General features: G+C 37.6%; 1 protein-coding gene across 5 annotated transcripts in view; it reads left to right on the top strand.

Annotated features, from left to right (window-relative positions):
* Znf236 (zinc finger protein 236) overlaps window positions 1-19,328 on the top strand; it is a 129,903-nt gene that overhangs the window by 41,792 nt on the left and 68,783 nt on the right. For all 5 annotated transcript variants that reach the window (XR_001232999.1, XM_005373095.2, XM_013511523.1 and 2 more), the window contains 6 exons: window positions 442-670; window positions 7,996-8,268; window positions 9,482-9,685; window positions 13,091-13,232; window positions 14,217-14,477; window positions 18,383-18,636. Coding sequence is in view for 4 of the 5 variants with exons in the window: in XM_005373095.2 (XP_005373152.1) it covers window positions 442-670; window positions 7,996-8,268; window positions 9,482-9,685; window positions 13,091-13,232; window positions 14,217-14,477; window positions 18,383-18,636 (1,363 nt within the window). In the remaining variant the exon portion in view is untranslated. The remainder of the gene's footprint in view (window positions 1-441; window positions 671-7,995; window positions 8,269-9,481; window positions 9,686-13,090; window positions 13,233-14,216; window positions 14,478-18,382; window positions 18,637-19,328) is intronic.

The following is a 19,328-nucleotide window of genomic DNA, read 5'->3' on the forward strand; positions in this document are numbered from 1 at the left end:
TTCAGTCCCCAGTACCGCATAAACAAACTTTTGTCCAAAACTTCATGGTAAGCAGTTGCCAGTGTTATAATGAATCTCAGGATGTCATGCCACAGCCAGTGACTTGAAAGTCAACCCAGTGTAAATTAGGCCGTAATTCCCAAATCTGTTCAGACAAGCTAAATTGTCTGAGGTAAGATTGCAGAAAGCTGATTAATTTTAATCCCTTTACTTTAGAAACATAACTGCTTCTCATATTATATTTTGGGTGGGGGATTAGATGTTAGGGACATTACAGCCAAAAGAGCTGTGCTGATAAATGATCACTTGGAGTTGTAGAATGTGATTCTTGGAGTGGAGTTAGAGTTCTGTGGGTAAAGCTTTATGGCATCTTGGGATTGATGTTGGTAGGCAGATGTGGGCCGTTGTCTCTTCTAACCTCTTAGTTTTGTTCTGTCTCAGCAAGCCTTAGAAAACAGTGGGCTGTCTTCACTTCCAGTTGCAGCACCTCCCAGCGACTGCAGCCACACCAAGACGTCTGCAGCGCCGACTCAGAGTCCGGACCCCTCCAGTGTTTCCGCTGAGCACGGTAACCCTCCGGATGCAGGGCAAGGCAAAGGGCAGGAGAGCCCTGAGAAGTTGGATAAAAAAGAGAGAAAAGTGATAAAGAAGAAGTCACCATTTCTGCCAGGTAATTTAGAATGCTTTGTCCTTCACTAGCATATGCTTGTATTTGGGAAGCATGACCCGTCCTGTCCTCCTAAAGGGACATGTTTGTGGCGTATTCTGAATCCAGCAGTAGTTGGTGTATTGAAAGTGAGAGAGGATGACACCTGTGAAACTTTTTGGATGCACCTCTTTTTTTTGTTTGTTTTTGTTTTTGTTCCGGTACCAGGAATCAAACTCATGACCTTGCGCTTGTCGGGCAGGCGCTGTGCCGCTGAGCTAAATCCCCAGCCCTTGGACACACCTCTTGATTCCCTGGTGATCTTCCGGTGGCTTGTTTCTGAACGGGTGCCCAGATTCAAACATGCAGCTGTTTTTGTTTTCTTTGCAAACCCAGGGGGCCTCTCACAGTTGTAGATCCATTACTTCCTTCAGTTCCTGCTTCTGCTGCCTTTGCCTCAGGACTCCATTAGTTTCCTGCTGAGCTGTTCCTGCTTATTTCTCCCGGCTGCTGCCACTTGCCACCTCCCAGCCCCACTCGGCCTGCACCCCCATTCTTCTTTGGGGTACAGTCTTACTTTATAGTAAAGTGGGGTTCCTGCCATTTTCACTTTGCTGTGTGTTCTGGACATCATGGTTTCGAAGGCTGTTGGCACTATGTGTCTTCCTCACCCTTTCCAGCGTTCTTTGTCAAAATTGGTGGCCCTTTGAGTCCTGCGTCAGTGCTGCCCTCACAGAAGCCCTCCAGTGCGCATCCCTGTCTCATCTTGCACCACACTTAGGGTGGCATGATGCTTACATTCACCTGTGCTGATTGATGTACTGACTGGAGTGCAGATTGGTAACAAGCCATGTCTGGCCTAGAATGAATTCTGTTTGTGTCTGAATTCCTTAGTGCTCAGCATGGCTCATGAACAGCAGTAGGTATTTACTGAGAGAGCCTATATTTTGGGCAGAGTGTTCCAGTATTGTGCAGACCACTTCCATATGTCCTGTGGTACATGTGTTTTTTCACTGTAAAACATGGGGCTACATTGCCATGTCTGTTGGCACTTCTTTTCTAAGCATACTTTTCTGTACATGGATGTCATGTGACTGGGAAATCTCGTTTTTCATGCCATACAGCTTGAGTCCTCTGTTCCTCTTGATCTGACCCCTGCTCTCCATGTGGAATACAGGTTTCCTGGTGTCGGAGCTTGGGGCAGCAGGTAGGGAGGGGCAGGTGAGAGTGTATCATAGCCTTACAGTTTGCACATTCCTAATAAAGTGTCACAGATACACATACACAGTGCTTGTTCTTGTTAGTACCTGTGCTAAATTGAAGATGCGCTAACCTGGCTGTAGGCCACTAAGTGGGGAGCAGTTTTCCCCATGTGAAAGGCCTGACTTCCCTTCCTGCAAATACTAAGTAGCAGGCACTCCTAAATTGAGAGGTCACCCTCTTCTAGGATGCCTTTCCAGGTGCTAGAAAAAGCTTTCTCCCCTGCACCCTCTGGCCCTTCCTGTAGTGTTGATAGGGAGTGCTGTTCTTGTAGACTTTGTAAGGTTTACCTAATTCCCAAGTACTTGAGTATATTCCATATATATAGCACTGAGGGAGTGTGTGCCATTCTAGTAACTTTATAGTAGATATGGTCCTTAGTATACTTTGGAGCCAGTGACCTTTTTCTTGTTTTTCATTTCACTGATACTATGGCTGGAAAGTTACAGGGGACACATTTCTACATTGATACTCTCTCTGTTAAGACTTCCAGTGACCTTGAGAAAACTGTTCTTGTCAGTCGTAACACTTTCTTCATAGCTTGAATTAACCTTGATTAGATTTCCAGGTTGATCTTAGTCTGCCTTGTAAAGTTACTGTTCTTAGATTGTTCAATTTTTGGTGGAATCTGCTTAAGAAGTGTGCATATTAACTGAAAATGTAGTCTACTTTTATGTTTATCATACAACTTGTGATGGATAAGTCACTGTGAATTTTTAGTGAAGTCTGACGTTTATTTAGGTGAAATATGATGATCTAGAGGTCATGGTAAAAGAGACTTAGGAAACCTGATTATTTGTTTCTTCAGGTATGAAAATGGTATGTTGCGATTATTTTGTATGGAAACCTTTCTCAAAGAGGGTGGGCTTAGTAATTATTTCTTGGTGACCTAGGGATGTTGCCATGAACTTTGCTTATTGTGCTGTGGTATAAGAGGCTGATGTCCTTTGGTCTCAAAGTGTGTGGGCTTCAGAAGAGTGCAGTTCTTAGTTTTACCTGCTTTTAAAAAATAGTCATTCTCGTCTCTCCAAGGATGGTCTGGTTCTAAGAACCTGTGAAAACCAAAATCCCAGGATGCTGAAATCCCTTATATAAGATGTGTGTAGACTACTATCTGTATAACCTCAACAAGTCCTCCTGTATAGTTTCAGTTAACTCTAGATTATTTATAATGTCTAATACAATGTAAATGTTTTATGAAAAGTTGTCATACTCTATTTTTTAGTGAATAATGACAAGAAAAAATGCATGTATATATTTAGTTTAGGTATACTTTTTTTCAAATATTTTTGTGTGCTTTATTACCCTTGCCTGATGTTTTCCTGCAATAACTCTTCCTCTACCAAGTGTGTGTGTACCTCTGGGCTCTCAATTTTGTTTCACTTACCTGTTCTTTTGTGTTAATGCTAATACTGTACCATCCCCATTATTGTATAAAAACTCTTATATCATGTGATAGATTTTTCATTCTCTTTAGAATTAGCTTGGTCTGTAGGAAAACTCATGTCTTTGAAATACAGCATCTTTTATATGCATTTTCTTTCTGTTGATGTCTGTTGTGCCTAAAGGTCTTACAACTCTTGTTAGACTTACTCTTGTATTCTGTTACCTTATTTAGTTACTGGGAACTATCCATAGGTTTCATTTTCTGTTTGTTGTTGGTATGTAGAAAGGAATTTACTTTCGAGTACTCATTGTGAGTCTTGCAATCTCTTAACTTCTGTTACTAATTGTAGCAATTTGTAGATGATTTTGGGTTTTCCACATAGACAGTTGTATAAGAAGAGTTACAGTTTCTCCATTCTTACTATATTGGCTTGGGCTTCTCATATGGTGTTATTTGAGGTACGGAAAGGTTCCTTCTCAGGTTTTAAATAGGCAGATTTAGTGTTTCGTAATAGATCCTGGATTTTTACAAGTTTTTTGTAGATACCATTCAGATTTAGGGAGTTTGTTTCTATAGTTTGCCAAGAGGTGTTTTTTATTTCTAATCATGCTGAACATTTTCCAGTGCTTTCTTTTCTTCTTTGTGTGATTATATTGTCTTTAATCTGTAATGTGGTAAATTGAAGTCGTTGATTTATTAGTGTAAAAAACCATGCATTCCATCTATAGTGATCTTTTTTCCTTTTCTTATCTTTTTGTTGTTTGTTTTCTCTTTGTAACACATTACTGGATTTGCCTGGACTGTCTACCTGTCCTCCCTGCCTTCTTCCCTCCTTCCTTCCTTCCTTCCTTCCTTCCTTCCTTCCTTCCTTCCTTCCTTCTTTCCTTCCTTCCTCCTTCCCTGCCTCCCTCCCTCCCTTCCTTTCTTTCTGATTGTACCATGATGTATATCTATATCTGTCTATATTTATTTATTTATTTATTTTGTGGTACCAGAACCTGCTTTTAAATAAACATATCAAATTTATTCTGTTGTGGAATATACATTGATATTGAAAAAATGTAAAGAAATGTGATTGCTATTTACAAATAGTTTTGATATATCCCACCCATACTTGTGTCTGCACACATAAAAGAAAATAAAGCCTTCCAAACATTTTATTTCAATTTTTCATTAAAAAAAAGGTTGCTGTTTTCTAGTGATACTGACTTTATAAAGAACTGTACTTAAAATTTCAAATAAAGAACTTAAGGTAGTAAGTTGATTTTGCTATATCTTTTTAATAACATTTTTATAAGCAACTTCTCTTGTTTATGCAGTTTTTAGGGAGAATCACATATTTTACACACTAGGCCTAATAAATATACTGTGGTAAGCTCAAAGAAAAGCTCAGAGAAATATTGGAATTCCTCACTATGAGGTAGGCACAAGGTGTCTATTCCTCAGGGCTTCGATCCCTGAAAGAACACCTGTAAGTAAGATTTTAAAACTTCAGTGAGAAACTGCTTAAGCATGTGGGGAAGCCCTGATTGTCTGGGTTGCTAGCACTGAGGTCTGGTCTCCTTGCTGGCAGTGCTGGGATGTGCTCTGGACCATGTGGGAGGTGGGTTTTTCTCAGTGTGCCTGCTCATCCAGGTTCATGTTTGTGGCGCAGTGCTGGGAACATGCAGGGCAATGTTCTTGTTAACACATTCCCTTGTTCCACCTATACCTCCCTGTAGTCTTTCCACCTTCTGTGTGGTGGATCTGGTTACTTGGCTGCTCCTTGGGTGATAGTAACCAGCACTAATTCTGCATTTTCTGCTTCTTGATGTTTGTGACATTGCTCATTCCACTGCCTGCAGCTGTGTGAAGGATCCCAGAACAAGTCCTCTGCAGCATCTGCTTCTTTGATGCAGCAGACCAGTTGGTTAGCCTTTGAGACGTCAGCTTTCTCATTTGCAAATGGGGCTCATGATGGAACAGATGAAAGAGAATTGGCAAAGTCCATGTGTGTAGTATAATATGGGCACCTAGTAAATGTTACGAATATCTGTGTTTTGTGTACAGTGGAGAGGCACCTCTCATCCTGCAAGCACAAGGCGCTGGATTACTGCTTTTAGGAGATGGGTGCATATATATATCTTATATTTCTGGTTATGTTTTTCCTCCATATATATTTTTTAGATGCCTGAATAGTGTTCCATTCTAGGGATATATCACAATTCATTTAATCAGTCTACTATCTATTAAATAAATAGACATTTTGGTTATTTGCAGTCTCTTGCTAAGGCTGTAGTGGATATGTTTGTAGCTATGCCAGTTCACAAATTACAGATTTATCTGTAAGGCATATTTCTAGAATTCACAATGGTTTCAAAGGGTACATTCTGTAAAGATTGTTTTAAGGGTTATATTTTGAAAGAATTTTAAACAGAAATGTTCCATAAAATACAAAGAATTCCTGTACACCTTTCATCCATATTCCCCCAAATGTTCACATTTTACTGTGTTTGCCCTCCATACTTATCTATATTTTCCCCCTAAATTTTATGAGTAACTTGAGGATATACAGTAATACCCCTTTAACTCTAAATACATTAACATGTTTTTCCTAAAATCTAGGACATACTCTCAGATAACCATAGTATAGCCATCAGCATCAGAAAATTAAAACTGACAATTGTAAATTTCTTTTCTTCCTGTGCTTGGTAACAAAAGAACAAAATATACAGACTCTAAAATTTTTGATACAGTTTTCTTTCACTGAGTTGAATGGATTTATTTTTATTTTATTTATTTATTTTTTGAATGGATTTATATATACTCTAATCAACAGTGTTTTGGAGTATCTGTTTCTTTGTAACCTTTTTAAAAGATTGCTACCATAATTTTGAGATCTTTTTTACTCAGCTCATAGGTTAAAAAGTGATACTTTATTGTAGTTTTATTTTGCATTTTTCTTACAAGATTTGAAGTCTAGAGCTTTTCATGTTACAGAGCACTTATATTTTTGTTGGGCTAATTTTAATTTTTACTGGCTCTGATAAATTTAAGATACTAATATTTTGAAATCTGTTTTTGTAGCAATTGAAGTATTTATGATGTTTTACCTTGGTACCATTCATTTATCTTTTTTCCCCTGTATTTTAGTAGTTGTTAAATTTTTTTCTTTTTGGACGTTGTTAATAGGGTGTTGATTTACATGTGCTAGAACTTGGGTTCTAGGTCTTTAAGTTTAAATGATTGTCTCTTTTGTGAATAATGTTCTATATTTCCTTTCTAGATTATCCAATATGTTTCTTATTTTTGTCTCATTGCATTGACAGCATTTCTAGAACACTAAACTAAGAAAATAATGGACTTCTGGGTGGCTTTGACAGAATTGCTTTTCATATTTTGCCATTGAATGCTGTATTGGCAACATTTTAATCACCTTTTACATAAAGACTAGATGCTGAATTTTAGAAAATTCTTTTCCTCTTGAAGATGATTATGTATTTTTTCTTTCTAAATTTATTAATGTGTTTGAAGAGGAAAGCTGTTGTCCAGCACCAAGGGAACTTAGTTAATGGAATGTAGTGTGGCTTTTCATATCTTTCCGTTTGTTTCAGTTGGAAATCTGAATTCAGTATTTCTTTTTTGCTTAATGTGTAGAGGCCACACTTAGAACTCCAAGTTTTATTTGGTGTCTTTCTAGATCATTTTTGTTTGGAAAAATTGAACTTTAGGTGATGATTTCCTAATTTTAACTAATAGATATTATAGTTGTTACTATTTCTCTTTTCCAGCTAGCTCCCTTTCTAAGAGTGTTTTATTTTGGCAAAAAAACATTATCAGGAAAAAAATTTTTCTCACTTTACAAATTCATGTACATATAGAAAAAATTCCTTGTATTTATTGATAACAAAGAAGAAGAAACAAAATTATGTCTGACAGAGTTAAATAGATTTGAGTTGAAAATTTTTGGTGAATTTTAATACAACCGAAATGATTTTGCTTTTATGTACAAGATTCTTTAGATAAGTATTTAGTTATAAATGAGTAAATGTAATAGGACTTTTCAGAATTTCATTTATAATTCTTTATATTTTAGAAATCATTTTGTTTCCATGAATTTTACTTCAGCTGAGAATAGTTTCAAGTTTGATTGAAAGTTGAATATTTATAGTTGCAAAAGATAGTCTTTTATATTTCATTATGAGGTCTCCAGTGTCATATATACTGTTACTTTATCGTAACATTTAAGTTCCCTTTTATAGCATGAGAACTTAACGTACTAATTTTTTCCATTTACCTTATTTTTAACTTGTGATATTAGGCCCAAGAAATACTTACGCAAACTTCATTCTTTTTCTTTGTGTTCTTTGAGTTAACTGTAGAGTCATTTGACCACATCTGCTTTGATTCTGAGTGACTATTCATGGGATCTCTCTGTTAACTTTGATTTGCATCCTCTTTCCTGTTCAGTTAGCTCTCTCCTTGGAGGATGAATTGTGTTCTCTTGGACTGTTAGGGCTTTTTTTCAAGATGAAATCATCATGCTTGGTAATTCAATAGTCATGGAAGTTGCGGTTTGTGTAATTGACCCTATTCCATCTGTGTGGTAGAGGATGTACACCTCTTCATAGGTAGAGCAGGCTGACTTTGCAGGGCCTTGTTGTGTCTGTGACAGTTCCTGGGCTGGGCTGGGCTGGACTGTTCTGCTTTCCTGTCACTCTAGGCTCAATTCGGGAGGAGAATGGGGTGCGGTGGCATGTGTGCCCCTACTGCACCAAAGAATTCCGGAAGCCCAGTGACCTTGTACGCCATATTCGTATCCACACCCACGAGAAGCCCTTCAAGTGTCCACAGTGTTTCCGGGCGTTTGCTGTGAAGAGCACGCTGACAGCTCACATCAAAACCCACACCGGTATTAAGGCCTTCAAATGCCAATACTGCATGAAGAGCTTTTCCACCTCAGGGAGCCTCAAGGTGCACATCCGCCTGCACACAGGTACGTGTGGGCCCTCAGAGGAGGATGCTGATACCCAGCTCCCAGAGCAGGGGTGGCGGTAACTGAATTCCTGGTGGTTCCTTTTCCTTCCAAGTGGTATTTATTGATCTGCAGCCTTAATTCTTGTGGAGCTAATGTTATAAGGAGGGAGGCATTTGAAATGTAGCATTCGTAAATAAAAATATAATTGCAAATGGTAGAGATTGCTTATGAAAGATCCACTTTAGTTTTGACTGACCAAACCTTTTTAAGGAAGAACCTGATAATCCATAATCCCAGAGGGCCTGTAGCTATTAGCCAGACAATGGCCTGGAACCATCTGGCTAGGACCCATTAGGCCCAGGCCTAGGCCTTTTGCAGGGAGGGAGACCTAGATACATACTGTGCTGTACAGAATTTTCTTGTCACTGTTAGGGCATAAAGGTTTTTATGTATGGGTTTTACATCTTTTTAAATACAGCTTTATTGAGACATCATATACTATAAAATTCACAAGGTGCCAAGCTTAGAATTATGCGACCTACACCATTATCTGATTGGAACCTTTTTATGCCTCTCAAAAGCTCCCTACTTCCTAGCAGTGTTGCCTCATAGACCCGAAGGCTTCCACTGGACTGTACGTGGGTGTGTGTTTGAGGAAGCTAAAATTAATCAGATTTAGATTCCTTGGAATCTGCATTTTCACTTACCAATAATAAAAGGAGGACAGACATTTCCTTCAGAAAGGGGCAAGGTAGTAGAGAATGTTAGCAGGAGTTACTACTATCGTTGTTTAGTCAGTGGCAGCTACCTCTCAAGGCTGGTTTATAAGATACTGAATGCTGTTGAAGCACTAGTGTCTGTCATCCTAGCCACTGCTGGAAGATGGATGTTGTCCTTCCAGTGTCCAGGTGGAATTTGAGAGAGAGAATATGTGTACACATTTCAGAATTCTTATGTTGGAATATACATACTTTATAACTGAAGACTTTGTCCTGAAGATAGTAAAATTTTTTTTTTTTACTTAAAATGCTCTTGGTACATGCTCTAACATGCTTAGTATGCACTGTATACAAACAAGGGAAAATATAATCCCTTTATAATCCATGAAGTTATAGGCAAGGAATAACAAATTTAATATTCAAATCAATATTGGGAATACTAATATGTTGGCATTTGTTGTTGAGGTATAATGCCTTGAAATAATTATAAAATGTGCTCTTATTTTCATTAGGAGTTAGGCCTTTTGCTTGTCCTCACTGTGACAAAAAATTTCGAACCTCAGGCCATAGGAAGACTCATATTGCTTCCCATTTTAAACACACGGAATTACGGAAGATGAGGCACCAGCGCAAGCCTGCAAAGGTTCGTGTCGGGAAGACTAATGTTCCAGTCCCCGACATTCCTTTGCAAGAACCAATTCTCATAACTGATTTAGGTAAGATGGACTCTAGGGTGTCTTTACAACTTAGCAAATATACTTTCCTCTGGTACTTGGAAAGGGTGTATGCATACTGTGTGTGTAGGTACATAGCATTAGGTATGGTAATAATGGAATTCTGTTTGTTTGCTTCCCAATTAAGATTAAAATCCTATACTACTGCTCAAGTGTGTTGGTTCAGAGAAACAGTGTGAAAGTAGGGGTTGAAGTCCTCATTAAAGAAGTGTTTCTGACTCAGTGGACCATCCAGGTGACAAGGATTTTTCTATGTGGAAGGTGTACTGAACTTGCTTTCATCTCTGAATTCCCACGTGGTCTGAGACAGATTACTGTGTGGGCTGTACTCTTTTCATTGAAAAGAAAAATGAAATTCTGCCTGTTTTTAAGTTGTTTTTAGGCTCAGTTATATTATAACCAAGCCATCTATGATTTTGTTAACTAAGAGAACACTTTACTAGAATCTTTAGAAAAACTATGTTAAGGTAATTACTAGAAATTTAAGAAACCTGTTTTATCCTGTTTGGGCTGCTATAACAAAAGTAGCTCAAATTGGATAGTTTATAAATAGTAGAAAATTTATTTTTCATATTTCTAGAAGCTGAGGAGTCCAAGATCAAGCTACTGGCAGATTCAGTGTCTGGCGTGGGCCCTCTCCCTTACAGACTGTACTGTCTGGCCCGTGTTCTCATGTGGCAGAAGAAAAGGCCATGTGGGTCTTTTGAGCCAAGTCTCTAAGTACTGGTAATAATCTGGTACTGGTACTTAGTACTAATCTCTAAAAACAAAAGTCACAACCAAGAGAAACAACGTAGAAAAAGAGTCCTAATCCCATTCGCAAAGGCTCCACACTCAATTACCTGGTCACCTATGGGAGTCTCCCCCACATCATTACTGTCACTTGGGGTTTAGATTTTGACACATGAGTGCTTTTGGGGGGCACAAGCACTCAGACTGTAGCATTCGTTAAACTTTATGTGTGAATTTATATTTTTATGTGGTTTCTGTATTACGTAATTTTCCTAGTCAAGATAATCCAGTCTATAAGCAAAAATAATACCAAACAAAGTATAATGTAGTATAAAAAAGATTAAATGGTGTGCAGAAATATATTTTAAATTAATATAATAGACCACCAATAAAATGAACCTTTGCAAGTTCTAAAAGCATAACATCAAAATATATGAACCAAAAACAATTAGAAAAAAGGAGAAATATTCAAATTCTCAAATGCAGTAAGAGATCCTTAATTAGAAAGATCAATTTAAATAACAGTAAAATTCAAGATTTGCGTCTACATATAAAAAGGAGTATTTTTAAAAGTTTCTTTGGCTTTTTTTTTTTTTTTTTTTTTTGGTTTTTCTCCAGTACCGGGAACCGAACTCACGACCTTGCGCTTGCCAGGCAGGCGCTTTTGCCGCTGAGCTAAATCCCCAGCCCCCTCTTTGGCTTTTTTTTAACCTTAAAATACACTCTTTTTCAAATATGGGTGAAAGAGATATTTACATATTGTGGTATAGAAAAATTTAAGTAAATTCTCAAAAGTTGATGTGTAGGATAGAGTCTACACAGTTCCATGAAAACATTAATAAAAATAGCCATTCAGAATTTAATTGTATGGAACAGAAGACTGAAAACTGTAATAAATAATCTCTGACAATAATCAGATGGTGTGGTCCCATATATTTTAAAAAACTTTTTAAGGTTCGTATTGCTTTAGTTACTTTCTCATTGCTGGGACAGAATCCTTGACAGCCACAAGGTAAAGGAGGGAAGGTTTGTTTCAGTTCACAGTTTGTGGAGGTTTCAGGCCACAATTGGCTGGCCCCAGGGCATGGTGGCAAGACAGAGGAGAGACAGTCTATGGCAGGGCAGGTGGAAAACAGTAAGCTGGCCTTTCGTCTGTCCCTTTATGTTCCATCCAGGCTACAAATCTGTTGGTTGGTACTACCTACGCCTAGGGCAACGCTCCCTCTTCAGTGATTTCATTATTTACAACCATTCTAAACCAGTCAGTGGACCAAGCCAGTTATCACACACCCATAATCCAGTATCACATACCCATGATCCAGCCACCTCCCAAAAGCTGCATCTATGAGTGCATGAGTGCACATCTAGATACAAGCCGTAACACATGTGAATTTATTTATTTATTTATTTATTTAATTTTTTTGGGTTTTTCTCTGGTACCAGGAACCGAACTCACGACCTTGCGCTTGCCAGGCAAGCGCTTTTGCCACTGAGCTAAATCCCCAGCCCCAACACATGTGAATTTAAAAAGTCTTCACAACTTCTCTATTTTCCCTATTTCTTAATTTTGTAGATGTAAACTAGAGTCTAGGGTAAGGTGGTAAATTTGCTTTTGGTCATGCAGCTGGCTCATACTCATGGTGGATGTAGAATCTGGATCTTCTGATTTCCAGATCAGGGTTGTACGTCACTGAAGCTTATGTGTTTTTGGGTTTTGGACTATTTGCCTGTATATAGTGAGATAGTTTAGGTATGGAACTGAGATATAAACACAGTTCATTTATGTTTCAGATGCACCATACACAACAGCCTGAAGTTAACTTTATATAATATTTTTAATGCACTTGGGTTTTGGTTGGAGCTTGTAACAGGAAGTGGAAATCGAAATGAAGAAGTAGGTTTGGGAGACATTGGAGAGACTTGATGTCTATGACTGACAAATAACATTTTAATTAGACAGGGAAGGGGGTTTTCAAAGATTGTGAAATATCTACCCTGGTGGACTAGAAGAACAGTGTTCCGTATGCTCCAGTGGAAAAGCTGGGAGAAGCAATAGGTTTAAGGAAAAGAATTGAAATATAACCTGGACTTTTAGGAAAAGGAAAAATAGAGTATCTTAAGAAGTATATAATTATTACATAGAAGTTTGAGGGACTGCTAACTCAGGAAGGAGCACTGGAGATGGAAATCTCTTTAATAGAATTTCTGTGAAAATGCTTGTTTTATTTCAAAGCAAAAGAACATGTTAGAGTAATTTGTGTTTGAGTTTATAGTACCTCATGTACAGTATTCAGACTGAGTAAACGGGATTTAAAATCCTGACCTACATTTTGTACATAGTTTTTGTAAGTTCCATGTCAACAAATTCCTGTGTATAAAGTACATGTAGAAATCCATTAAAAACTAACTGTAGAAATAAGTAATTGTGATAGTATACATACTCTTCATGTTATAATGGCTGTACATTAATTTATAAATATTCCTTCTTAGGTATTTAAATAGCTTCTAACGTGATTAAAATGGCATTTGGTTACAATACTGGAATCTACTACTCATCAGAATTTTCATCTTCAGGGTAAAGCAGATGCCTTTTGATATTTAATTTTATTATTAGTATGCATAGTGAATTATTCTTTCTTTTCTTTTGGTTTATAGGTCTTATCCAGCCCATTCCAAGAAACCAATTTTTCCAGAGTTATTTTAATAATAATCTTGTAAATGAAGCAGATAGACCTTACAAGTGTTTTTACTGTCATCGAGCATATAAAAAATCTTGCCACCTTAAACAACATATCAGGTAAGGTAACATAGACTGAGAGGTAGAAATTTAGTATGGTTACAGAGATTTAATGATGCCATGTCTAGAAGTATTTAGGATGGTATTACTAGCTTTTGGTATTTAAAATATCACATTTGACCCCAAAATACTTACTGGTAATTGACGTTTTAAAAATTCTTCAATTTTTTTTTCTTTCTTTACTGTAGCAGGGATTGCACATATTAGGTAAGCTCTCAACCACTGAGCTATGCCCCCTAGCCCATTTTTGAGAGTTATTTTGAGATGGGGTCCTGGTTAAGTTGCCCACACTTGACTTAAACTTCAGATCTTTCTGTTTCAGTCTCCTAAGTACCTGGGTTTATAAAGTGTACCAGTGAGTGTGGCAGCTCACACTTGGAGGCACCAGGCTTACAAGCATGAGCCCAGCCTGGGTGACTTAATGAGACTCTGCCTCAAAATGAAAAAATAAAAATGGTTAGAAATGTAGCTTAGTGCAAAGACCCCAGGTTCAGTCCCCAGTACAGAAAAAAAAATGTGTACCCCTGCACTCGGCTCTTCAGTGTCTTAAGTATTTTACTCAGAAAATTGCTGCTGAATTTTACTTCTATTCCAATTATATTTCAGTATTTGCAGTTTCCAGGAACTGTCAAAGAAGTGTTTGGAATAGAATTTCCTTTAAGTTTTCACGTGTATTCATTGAGTTTTAGTGCTCGTGTCTGTGAAAAGAAAGTAGACATTTGATTATGGGGAACAGTGTAACATGGAAGAAGTTGAGGATTTAGAAGATACGTGTTCTCATTCCCCATTGTATGCTGCTCTGTGTCTTTGGAAAGTCACTTAGCCACTTGAATCTCAGGCTTGTCTTTTGTAAAATACGAAGTGTTACGTCTTTGCTGCCTAATTTAAGAATGTGTGATCAAGTGAGATATATATGAGTATGTTGTAGTTACAAAACACTATAAAAGACTAGGAAATGTGTTCATTGCAGTTTTTTCTTTTTAGGTCACATACAGGTGAAAAGCCTTTTAAATGTACTCAGTGTGGAAGAGGCTTTGTTTCCGCAGGGGTGCTCAAAGCACACGTGCGGACACATACTGGACTGAAGTCTTTCAAGTGTTTGATATGTAATGGAGCCTTTACTACTGGTGGCAGCTTACGGCGACACATGGGTATACATAATGACCTCCGTCCCTATATGTGTCCTTATTGCCAGAAGACATTTAAGACCTCACTAAATTGCAAAAAGCACATGAAAACCCATAGGTGGGTATAATTCTGATGATCATTTTAGTTATCTTTATAATTGTATATGGTGGTGGGGCGCATTTTTAGGAAATAATTGTCTTTGATTCCTGTGTTGCTGTTTCTAAGTTGGAGCACATGGGCTAAAGGTGCTTAGCGCCAATGTCTGGGGGTCTGTGGAAAGCAGTGTCAGTTTCATTTTTAACGTATGTCTGACACAGTCTATATTGGGCCAAATGTTTTTGTTGGAAATCTCTTTTTATTTTATTTATTTATTGTATTTTACACTTTCACTTTTTTTAAAAATTAAGTTTATTGGTACAGTTTAGGTATATATTAATAACATTCATCATAGGGAATTTGTACCTATACATGAGATCTTTTTTTCCATTCCTTTACCCTCTCTTCAACCCCTCTTCCTCTCCTTATTTACAAAAGCTTTGTTTTCATTTTTCCTTCTTCTCTCATTTTTTTCTTTTCCCTTTCTTCCTTTCTCCCTCCTCCCTCCCTAGTTCCCTTCCCATTTGAACATTTTCTTCCTGTTTCACAATATCTGTTATACATTTTGGTTCTTACTTATACTTTTGCTTTCTCCCACCAGAGAAACAATGCAGTATTTACATATGTGTGTCCAATTTATTTTACTTAAGAGTATGGTCTCAAGGTGCATCCATTCAGCTAGAAATGTTTCAAGCTTATCCTTCTTTATGACAGAGTAGTACTCCATTGCATAAAAACCCCACACTTCTTTATCCCTTCATTGGTTGGTGGGCATTTGGGCTGTTTCCAAGATTTAGCTACTACAAACTGTACGGCTATAAACATGAGTATGTGCAAATCTCTTTTTAAAGCTCATTGTCAATAATTAGATGAAATGGTAGACTATGCCTGGTACAGTTAGATAGTGAAGATTCCAAAAAAGAAAATCTTGGTAGATTTTGTGATTTCGAGTCATGTTATTAGTGAATCTCAGGTGTAATGATTCTCTGTTGTTGACTTAAAGAATACGTTTTAGATACCCCATAAGCCCATTATTCAATGTAGCCTGTGTTTTCACTTGGCTGGAGGGCTAGGTCATCTCTCATGGAGGTAAGCCAAAAGAGATGCATTCCTGATTAGAGTTGCGGCTTGCTGGATGCATATTCCTGTGAGGCCTCAGCATTCTGCAGTGTCATGTAGAGTATGGACAAGATGGCTATCTCCCAGCTTACTTGAAGTGAGTTACTACCCTATCATGAGCATGTTAAGCTTTCTATCCTGGAGCATTTACTTTTGGACAGACAGTAGTTTAACACAGAGGCTTCTCTGATGTTCCCTATAAAACCAAAAGGGTTGCAGTAAGTTCACTGTGATAGTTTTTTGTGGTATGTTTGCAATGTGCCTACTATGTTAATGTTGGGATTATAGGTTTTAAGAATCTTATTAGCTGAGTGTGGCTATAATCCCAGCATTCTGGAAGACTGAGACAGAAAGACTGAGAATTTGAGCCTAGCCTGCACAGTTTAGCTATTTAATGAGACCCCCATCTAAAAAAAAATGTTTTTAATTGGCCTGTGAGATCAGATACTATTTCATTTGTGTGTTTGAAATGTTGGGAGTTCCCAAAATACCACACACTTAGAGCAAATATTTATATACATTGTTAGTAAAATTAATGAAAAATAAAACCAAAATTCTTTTGGCAAGCAAGAAGAAAATGAGATGCAAGTCCTCAGGGACAAGCAGTGAAGACAGACGGGTGCATCACTGTACAGGAAGATTGCAGTGAAGTGTGATGGCTCATTTTCTTTTTTTTTGGTTTTGGTTTTTCTCCGGTACCGGGAACCGAACTCACGACCTTGCGCTTGCCAGACAGGCGCTTTTGCCACTGAGCTAAATTCCCAGCCCCTTGATGGCTCATTTTCCAATGCCTCGTTTTCCTTACCGTCATCTGTTGATGGGCATATAGGCCACTTGATAATTTAGCTCTTACGTATTGTGCTGCTGTAAATATGGAAATGAAATGTTTCCCTGCAATATTATGTTTTTAACTCCTTCAGCGAGATTCTCAGAACACATGTAGCTGAGTTAAGTGGAATTTCTATTTTTAGTTTTTTAAAGAATCTACATACTGATTTCCATAGTAGTTGTACTAGTTTACATGCTTACCAACAATGCAGAAAGATGTCTTTTTCCCACAATCTTGCTAGCTTTTATTTTTGAGTATTTGATAATAAGCTGTTCTTTCTGGAGTTAAGAAAGAATCTCAGTATTGCTTTGATTTGCATTCCTCTAAGGGCCAAAGATACTGAACACTTTTTCATGTACCTATTGGCCATTTGTACTAAATGTCAGTTCATTTCTTTTTCCCATTTTTTAAGTAGGTTTTTTGTTTTGAAGGTTCTAATGTTTTTTTAGTTCCTTATGCATTCTAGATATTAGTCATCAGGGGAGTATCTGTTAAATTTCTTTTCCCATTCTGTAGGTTGTCTCTTTGAATGTTTCCTTTGCTATTCAGAAGCTTTTTAATTTGATATAATACTATTTGTTGATTCTTGTTGTTATGCCTTACATAATTAGGGCTTTGTTCAGAAAGTCCTTGCCTATGCCTGTGTTTTCAAGAGTTTTACCTATTTTATCTTCTAGCAGATTCAATGTTTTGTTTTTATATCTAAGTCTTTGATCCATTTTACTTTGATTTTGATACAGATTGAGAGATATGGCTTTAAATTCCTTCTGCATGTGGATAACCAGTTTTCCCAGCACCATTTATTAAATAGGCTATCTTTTCTCTGGTGTATGTTTTTGACCCATTTGTTAAAGAGTAGGTGGCTAAATGTGCCTGGTGTTGTTTCTCCATCCTCAGTTCTATTCTATAGATCCACATGCCTGTTTTTGTGCCTGTGCCATGCTGTTTTTATCACTGTAGCTTTGTAATATAATTTGAAATTTGGGCTTGTAATGTTCCCTGCTTTGCTGTTTTTTCTCAAGATTGCTCTTACTGTTTGGTTCTCTTCTGCTTCCATTTTAGGATAATTTTTTTTCTAGGTCTGGGAAGAACGCTGTTGGTATTTGCATTGGGATTACATTAAGTCTATTTGGACACTCCTGGTTCTGTTTATCTGGGAATGGGATGTCTTTCCATTTTCTGATATCCTGTTCAATCTCTTTTTTCAGAGTACTATAGTTTTCATTATAGAGGTCTTTCACTTCCTTGGGTCGATTAATTCCTAGGTATTTTTTTTAAGCTGTTGTGATTTATTTTGGTATTGGGAATTGAATTCAGGAGCTTGTGCTTGCCAGGCAAGCACTTGTGCTGCTGAGCTATATCCCCGGCCCTTAAGCTGTTGTGAATGGGATTGTTTTCCTCATTTCTTTCTCAGAGCATTTATTGTTGGTGTATAGGAAAGCTGTTGATTTTTTGTCCTGCTACTTTGCTGAATTTGTTTATTAGTGGTCAGAGTTCTTTGGTGGAGCTTTTTGTGTTCTACGTACAGGATCATGTCATTGGCAAATACAGTTTGACTTCTTCCTTTCCTGTTCAAGTACCTTTTAATGTCTTTCTCAGGCCTGATTGCTGGGACTAACGTTTGGAGTACTGTGTTGAATAGGAGTGTTGAGAGTGAATATCCTTGTCTTGTTTCTGAGGCGAGTTCTACCTTTGGCATCTTTTGTCATATTTTTAAACTTTGAAAAATTCCGATGTGTATTGTCTGGCTTTTCTCTTTGTCTATTCATGTCCTGTGGCTTGTGGCAGAACTTAAGGCATGGTTTTCTTCAGAATTATTAGTAACATTTAGTACTTGCTGGATTGTCATCATGACTTGAAAATGTAGCAATTTAAGAGTAAAAATGTTATTAAATAAATTGTAGTGTTTATTGATGTATCGCAGTGAAGCACTGTTGATAGCATCTAACTTTATGAATTAATATTGCTTTTTTTAAAGATATGAACTTGCTCAGCAGCTTCAGCAGCATCAGCAAGCTGCTTCAGTGGATGACACTGCCATGGACCAGCAGAGCATGCATGTGTCTGCTCCCTTGCCAGGAGAGATTGAGAGTGCCGAGTTGCAGCAGACGGCCGAGGCGGCCACAGCAGACCCTGATGCCATGCTCGACCTCGGGCCACAGCATGTGGTTGGCACGGAGGAGGGAGCCCTTGGGCAGCAGCTGACAGATCAGCCATTGGAAGCCGATGAAGGTGGCATCTCTGGAGTTTTAATTAATTAATTTATTTATTTTGGGGGGAGTGGTTTCCGGTACCAGGAATCGAACTTACGACCTTGCGCTTGCCAGGCAGGCACTGTGCTGCTGAGCTAAATCCCCAGCCCCTGGAGTTTTAATTTATAGAATAACCCTGCGGTGTTTTTCAACCCTATTCATACTCATTGCAGTCCCTAATAGGATATCACCTCTTTGACTTTCTGAACGATAGTTTGTGCTGTGTATGTATGAGTGTGTTTGTGTGTGGCTTTGACATTTTATATTGCCCCTTCCAGTGCTTACCATTTTTTTTTTATTTTAAAGAGAATAATCTTAATCAGACTTTTATTTTTCAGTTTTATTAGATTTTTGTTTGTGTTAAACATAAAGTAATCTGACTTCTTAGTAGCAAATTTTGAAAGTATTCAAACTCTTCAGACTTCAGCAAAATCTACTACCTGTATTTTTTTGGTGTGGCTTCTTCCAGTTCTTTTCAAACAGATGTTCAAGCATGCTTGTGCATATTCATCTATGTGTACATGCTCCCTATGCTCACAGAAATACAGTCTTTCCATACATGCTGTTTGTAACCTGCTTATATTCCCTAATATATTGAGAGATCTTTCCATATATATGGAATATATATATATATATATATATATATATATATATATAATATATATATATATT

The sequence above is a fragment of the Chinchilla lanigera genome, unplaced genomic scaffold (assembly GCF_000276665.1).
Source record: "Chinchilla lanigera isolate Chin_1 unplaced genomic scaffold, ChiLan1.0 scaffold00001, whole genome shotgun sequence".
Lineage (NCBI taxonomy): Eukaryota > Metazoa > Chordata > Mammalia > Rodentia > Chinchillidae > Chinchilla > Chinchilla lanigera.